Source organism: Penaeus chinensis, chromosome 42, assembly GCF_019202785.1.
Source record: "Penaeus chinensis breed Huanghai No. 1 chromosome 42, ASM1920278v2, whole genome shotgun sequence".
Classification (NCBI taxonomy): domain Eukaryota; kingdom Metazoa; phylum Arthropoda; class Malacostraca; order Decapoda; family Penaeidae; genus Penaeus; species Penaeus chinensis.
The window spans coordinates 8,982,438-8,989,937 of NC_061860.1; the positions used below are offsets into that span (position 1 = coordinate 8,982,438).

The following is a 7,500-nucleotide window of genomic DNA, read 5'->3' on the forward strand; positions in this document are numbered from 1 at the left end:
TCTCTCCCTCTTACTTTATATGTTTGTTGTTTTCCTTTACTCCGTCTCCCGCGGACTCTGTATTTTTACCTCCATTTCTCTCCCGCGGTCTCTGTACTTCCGTCTCTGTATCATGTTTTCTCTTTATTTCTCTCTCCTTTTTTTCTAGTCTTTTCTCTTCTTCTTTTTCCTTCCTCTTCTTATCCCTATCCTTATCCACATTTTCTCTCTTTCTCCTTTTAACTCATACTCATCCGTTTATCATTTTGACTTTTTTTTTCTCTCTCCTATTCTTCTCCCCTTTTCCCTCTCCTCTTCCTTCTCCCATTCCCACTCCCTCTCCCTCACTCCTAATCCCTCACTCACACACACACACACACACACACACACACACACACACACACACACACACACACACACACACACACACACACACACACACACACACACACACAAACACACACACACACACCTTCTCCCCTTCCCTGCGCTCCCTCCCCCCCACCAACTCCCATCCACCTAACCTCTTTCCTCCCCCACTGCCCTTTCTGCTCAATTGCTGCCTCAAGATGCTCATCTCCGAACGCTAATCACTACTCTGACTGGCACCTAAGCCTCGTCGAGTCCGGGGAAGCACATGCCCCGATCGCGCTTTCTCAGGAGGAATGGGGGGGGGGGGGCGAGTGTGATTGGGGGGAGAAGGGGGTGACTGAGATTGGGGGGTGGGGGGACGACTGAGATTGGGGGGTGGGCGGGTGGAGGTTGACTCGCTAGGGTCACTCACTCGCTGATGACACGGTTTTCCCTTTTATATCTGTGTGTGTGTATTTTTTTTTTTTTGTGTGTGTGTGTGTGCGTAAGGAGGTGTGTGCTGTGTGTAAATAGAGCTGCGTGTGCGTGCGAAGCTTAAATCCTGTCCTGTGATTTTTTTTTTTTTTTTTCTGTGCCGTATCAGAGATCATGTTTAATTTCGTGGCTGTACAAGGGAGGGTACAAAAATGGTTTCCCGTTGCCTTCCTTCGGGTGATTGAAGAGTTCACCATCTCTCTTCCCCTACGACACCTCCGTTTGACCTCTTAAGGCGATATGTTGTTTTGATTAATGCTTCAAATATCACAAAGCAGTTTGAAGGATTTGTTTGTGAATTCGCGAATTCTGAGCACAATTAAAAGGATATTTCATTGTAATTACGTAAACACATGTGTGTATTCGCATATTCAGATATATATGTATTTGTATATGTATACACATATTTGTGTGTGTGTGTGTGTGTGTGTGTGTGTGTGTGTGTGTGTGTGTGTGTGTGTGTGTGTGTGTGTGTGTGTGTGTGTGTGTGTGCGTGCGTGTGGGTGGGTTTGTGTGTATGTGTATATACATACACATACATACACATACACACACACACACACACACACACACACACACACATACACACACACACACACACATATACATATATATATATATGTTCAGATAGATAGGTAGATAGAGATAGATAGGTAGATAGAGAGACAGATAGATAAATAGATAGATAGAGCTATATATATATATAGTGAGAGAGAGAGAGAGAGAGAGAGAGAGAGAGAGAGAGAGAGAGAGAGAGAGAGAGAGAGAGAGAGAGAGAGAGAGAGAGAGAGAGAGAGAAAGAGGGAGAGGGAGAGGGAGAGGGAGAGGGAGGGAGGGAGGGAGGGAGGGAGGGAGGGAGGGAGGGAGGGAGGGAGGGAGGGAGGGAGGGAGGGAGGGAGAGGGAGAGAGAGAGAGAGAGAGAGAGAGAGAGAGAGAGAGAGAGAGAGAGAGAGAGAGAGAGAGAGAGAGAGAGAGAGAGAGAGAGAGAGAGAGAGAGAAAGGTGGAGGAACGGGTCAGCTGAAAATAGCAGAGCGCCGGTGGTTGAGCATCCTAACATAGCTAGCTCTGTAGCACCTGTGAGGCCGGCAAACTCCTGCTTGCTCAGGCTACCTCTGCTACCAATAATTTATATCTATCTATATATCTATCTATCTATATATATATATATCTGTCTGTCTATCTATCTATCCATATATCTCAGTCGTCTCTCCTCTTCTTCTTTAACCTTCACCTTCAGCCTCTCCCTCTCTCTCTTATTATCCTTCTCGCACTCCCTTTTCCTCTCCTGTCTCTTTCCACCTCTGCCTCTCCCTCTCCCTGTCTCCCACCCCCTCTTCCTGACTCCCTCTCTCCCTCATTCGTACTCACTTATTATTTATCTTTCACGCCATTTAGCATGCATCACCACTGTATCACGTGAAAGCTAAATATACAGCACATTTGCAAGACTGCTTATCGTTGAGTAAATAAACCACAGACTCGTTCCTTGCAGTGTCCGTTGGCCCCGATTATGCATCCTGTCCGTTGGCCTTTAAACCACTGTACTTCATCTGATGATCATTTAATATTATCGCTGAGAAGAGAAACGGCTCTTATCTTCTGCAGGTGGGAAGGTACGATGCTCATTATTTGTATCTTCATTGAAAAATACATGAAAACAGAGAGCGTCTGTGTGTATGTGGGTGTGTGTGTGTGTGTATGTGTGTGTGTGTGTGTGTGTGTGTGTGTGTGTGTGTGTGTGTGTGTGTGTGTGTGTGTGTGTGTGTGTGTGTGTGTGTGTGTGTGTGTGTCTGCGTGTGTGTGTGTGTGTGTGTGTTAGTATACTTATTTGTGAGTAAATGTGCTTGCGTGCGTCAGTGCATGTGGGGATGCGTCTGGATTTCGTATTTTTGCAGACACATGCACACGTATGTATGAGAACACCAAACAGCCACTGATAAAAATAGCGACAAGGAAAGAGCCAGCGAACATAAACATCATTGTCAAAACATGCAGCTCTTCCGCCAGAGTTCCTGTCAGGCGGGTCCCCAACTCGAAGGACCGACGCGATCGCCCTATCAACAGGTCGGCTCGGATCCCTGCGCCTGCACCCCCGCCCGTGTTGTTTACCTCCTCTACGTGTTCGCGAAAACCAAAGGAAAAACAAAAAACAAAGTGCAAACAACCCTCTTGTCGATTTCAAAACTTACCAGCTCGATGATCTTGATGATTCCCGGGGCCGTCTTGAAGTACTCGAGGCACAGAGAGATTCCCGTCGACTTCTGAGGGGAGGCGTAGGTCGGCGAGGTGGTCACAGTGGACGACACCTCGGATTTGGGGTGAGTCTCGGCCATCATGTCGTGTTTAAGGGAAGCTCGAGGGAGAGGTTGAAGAGAAGAGAGAGAGAGGAAGAGAAGAGAGAGAAAAAGGAAGGATGGAAGGACGTCTCCTTAAGAGTAGGGGGGGGAACTTCCTCCTGTAGGAGAGAGAGAAGGGGGGAAGTAGGAGACTGGGGGGGCGTTCCAACAGAGAAAAGTTCGAGGGTCGTGTTTTTTCGCGGGCGCACACACACAGTCACGTCGCTCTCGCTCACCAGTTTCTAGCGTACTGCCAACCACGAGAGCGGAGGCACCACACACGCGAAGGGGCGGGGGCGGTGGAGGGGGGAGGGAGGGGAATGTTACTCCACCCTTGCCTCCTCCCTCCATCCCCTCGACTCCTCGCTTACTTTACTCATTCTCCTCGCTCTCTCACTCATTCACTCTTCCTTTACCTTTCCTTCGTCAGTCTTTCCTTTTATTTATTATTTCTCTCCTCCTTCTCTTCTTAATTCATTCCTCCTCTTTTTCACCTTCCCTCCCTTCCCTTCCTACCCTCTCCCCCCCACCCAGCTCACCCGATGCCCCGCCCACTCCAGCGAACGAAACGTAACAAAAAACAACCAATTTTCGCTCATGCCCCGCGACGCGACGCATCCTCTGTGACCTGGCCGCGCGAGGTAACCCTTATCAATATTATCATTATCATATGTATTAGTATTAGTAGTAAGAAAATAACATTGAAAATAAATATTATTATTGTGATAATCATTATTTTTTTATTCTCTCTCTCTCTCTCTCTCTCTCTTTCTCTTTCTCTTTCTCTTTCTCTTTCTCTTTCTCTTTCTCTTTCTCTTTCTCTCTCTCTCTCTCTCTCTCTCTCTCTCTCTCTCTCTCTCTCTCTCTCTCTCTCTCTCTCTCTCTCTCTCTCTCTCTCTCGACTTAAGAAAACAATTTTTATTTTTTAAGTCGTACGTTTGCACAAGCATTTACGTAAGTATGGCTAAACTGTTTTACGCAGAGAGGCATAAGAGAGAGAGAGAGAGAGAGAGAGAGAGAGAGAGAGAGAGAGAGAGAGAGAGTGAGAGTGAGAGTGAGAGTGAGAGTGAGAGTGAGAGTGAGAGTGAGAGTGAGAGTGAGTGAGTGAGTGAGTGAGTGAGTGAGTGAGTGAGAGAGAGAGAGAGAGAGAGAGAGAGAGAGAGAGAGAGAGAGAGAGAGAGAGAGAGAGAGAGAGATGATTGATATATTTTTACCAAGTTATTAAAAGTTTCGTTTTCCACTACACTCTTCGAAAAAACATATTAATTGTTTCGATATTTTTCCTTCCATTTTTTTCTTCTACAATCTGTTTTCCATGTCTGTGCAGTTTGTTTTTTTCGTTCTTTTCTGGCCGTTCATGTCGGACGTCCTCACCATCAGCACTAATTCATATAAATCACCTATTCACTACTTTGTTTCGTTGGAAGGTCAGTTATTTTTTTTCTCTTTTGGTCGATGTGCAACAGTATTTCCAACCGTAATGTTCTGTTGTTGTGTCTTTTTCCACTGCCGCGTCTGTTTGTCTAAACATTGTTGTTTCTTCACCCCAGGATTTTCTTCCCTGAAAGCTGCAACAGCGGGTAACTTTCCACATTCAGGAACAGCACCTTCATAGTGGATTACAGTCATTTTCCTCTCCTCTCTTTTTTCTACTTCTTACTGTCACAAGCCCATTGGATACGGTGGATGTTTCTTTGATTTTTGCTTGGACTGTTTAAATTATTGATATAATTATTTTGTTCTGCCTAATCGATGTTTAATTGCATTGTGCAGAGGCTGATTCTCGGTCTGACTGTGATTACAATAAATGCTGTTATTTGACCCCCCCACTAGCGGTCTTATGCGGTCCCGAATATTTTCCTGTTTAACCAGCTTGACTGTATTTTCTATGCCGATTAAACGTAGTTCTATGGTTTCACCTTGAACTTTGATATAGTAAGTCCCGGAACGCTGCTCTGAGCATGCGACGAATGACAAGCACGCCGTTCGCTCTCCCCGCTGACGAGTCGAACCCCGCGATGCTGACATCCCTTCTCCTGACGACACGTTCAGACGCCAAGAGGCCGAGGATGCCTGCAAAATTCACCCACTGAACCACGTGAGTTAAACTTCTCTTGTTTGTTACTGTCGCGAGAAACACTTTTTCTTTGTGTTGAGGAATGCATAGTGAAGTTTATGTGTGACTCTGAACGCAAATTGGCGAAATAAACTCTTCGAACTCAAGAAGTCGAAGTGACTTTTACAGGATTCTTCCTTAGGGCTAACGAGACACTTCTGCAGATTTTTAAAGTCGATGTTCAAAATTCTAAACGTTAAAAAGTGTTTTTGTCAAAGAAAGAGTTTTATGCCAACTGCACAAATGTTTTGTTAAAACTCTATCTGTAAGATAAGCAACGATATGTTCACTTTAATGCTCTATAACCATGAGACTGCAGCGCATTAACGTGAACATACCAATACTTATACTACTGATGAAGGTTTAAATTAACAAGTTTAGTTTGAAAACACATGGACTCAATTACTATTCTACAATCTCTTTTATCAGGACCATTTTTACACGAAGCTCAGACAGCAGCAGTGATAGCGGGAAAATGAAAGAATAAATCATGATTGAAGGAAAGCAAGTCTTATCCTATATCTGTCCCTGTGGGAGTTGCAGATAGTACTTCCTTGATGCGAAACAGACCCATTCATTTCAAATCTTTTATATTCAGAGAAAACTGAAGTTTATAAATCGTTTCTGTGGATTGTCTAACAACTAGATATTGCTGTGCTCTTTTTTTTTCATAATTCTTAAAAATCGCGCCTCGCTGTGAATCGGAAACTAAAATCAGAGTCGTTGGCTTCACGCTAAAGCCTTCAGCTTTGTTCGAGCTTGTTGTTACGTATCTTATTCTAGATGGCAAGTTTCTCACTCCTTGATCCCATCATTTCCTTCTCTGTTGTTTCAAGTGAAGACCGTTGTGGGTAGATGCATAATGAACACTCTCGGTCTTGAATGTGGTCTCTCGTGTTTGTAGGTATGGATTTCTAGTTTTGTACAAATACATATATTCCAACTGCACCTTGAATAAAGATCAGGTTTGTAAAGTATTTTATTTAGGTTTTCAAATATGAGTTTTTTTTTATGTGGAAACTACTCTATGGGAAAACTAATTTTAGAGTAGTTTCATCAAGAGTAAGTAATGTCTGTATGCAGCGCGCTGGGTTAGCACTTTTGCCGCCATGATTTCGGCGTTGATTGAGTTACTAATCAACGATTACCTGTATATCATGATGTAACAACTTTAAAAAAAAAAATGTAATGCAAGTAACTGAAGTACTGAAGTGTAGACATTGTTATGATTAATAAACAAGGTCCAGATATCTTAATCCGAAGTCTGAGCTCCATCATCGCATTCGCATGGTAAGCGGCAATGGTGGTAACTATGAAAGTGCGTAGAGGAATTACGTGTTCTTCTTCTTTCTAAAATTGAAGTCCAGTTACTGTGGTGCACTGAGACCATCAAATGTTCGTAGTGGGGCACATCCTGAAGCATTCCCGGCTATATGTTTAAAGAGATGACGAAGACGCGTCTGCGCAAGGCGATAGCTTGACTGGTTTGAGCCCGACCCGGCTCGGGTCAAGGCACAGGGCGGTCCGCACGGCCAGGTGCAAGACCGCAGTCGGGGCCTTGATCTTGACCGGGTTATGCCTACACACAATATATGTATGTATGTGTGTATATGTGTACACACACACACACACATATATATCTATATCTATGTGTATATATGTATTTGTATATATATACACATACATATACATGCATATATATATACACACACACATACATACACATGCATATATATACACATACATATATATACATAGATGTATACATATATATACACATACATATATATACATAGATGTACATATACATAAATATATATATATATATATATATATATATATATATATATATATATATATATATATATATATATACATATATATACACACATGTCTACACACACACTTTCTCTCTCTCTCTCTCATGCTCACACACACACATATGTATATGTATGTGTGTATATATATATGTATATATATAATGTGTCTATATATATATATATATATATATATATATATATAATACAGATACACATATATAATTATGATGCTAAAATTAGCACAAGTATAATAATCTCCACTACATTTAAGCAATATAACGATCAACCATCCACAATCATTTTCCAATCATTAACATATTCATATGGACGGTATAGTAGGGAAATTAAATACTTAGAAATCTTCAATCACCCGAAGGAAGGCAACGGGAAACCAACTTCGTA

At 42.8% G+C, this 7,500-nt stretch overlaps 1 protein-coding gene and 1 long non-coding RNA gene across 3 annotated transcripts in view; one reads left to right on the forward strand and one right to left on the reverse strand.

Moving 5' to 3' along the window:
- LOC125047817 (MARVEL domain-containing protein 1-like) overlaps nucleotides 1–3,387 on the reverse strand; it is a 58,152-nt gene extending 54,765 nt beyond the window's left edge. Inside the window, exon 1 of one of the 2 annotated variants that reach the window (XM_047646311.1) lies at nucleotides 3,016–3,387. In XM_047646311.1, the coding sequence (XP_047502267.1) occupies nucleotides 3,016–3,162 (147 nt within the window). In that variant the 5' untranslated portion in view covers nucleotides 3,163–3,387. The remainder of the gene's footprint in view (nucleotides 1–3,015) is intronic. The other variant, XM_047646312.1, reaches the window with a different exon arrangement.
- LOC125047819 overlaps nucleotides 1–7,500 on the forward strand; it is a 17,930-nt gene that overhangs the window by 5,417 nt on the left and 5,013 nt on the right. The window lies entirely within an intron of this gene.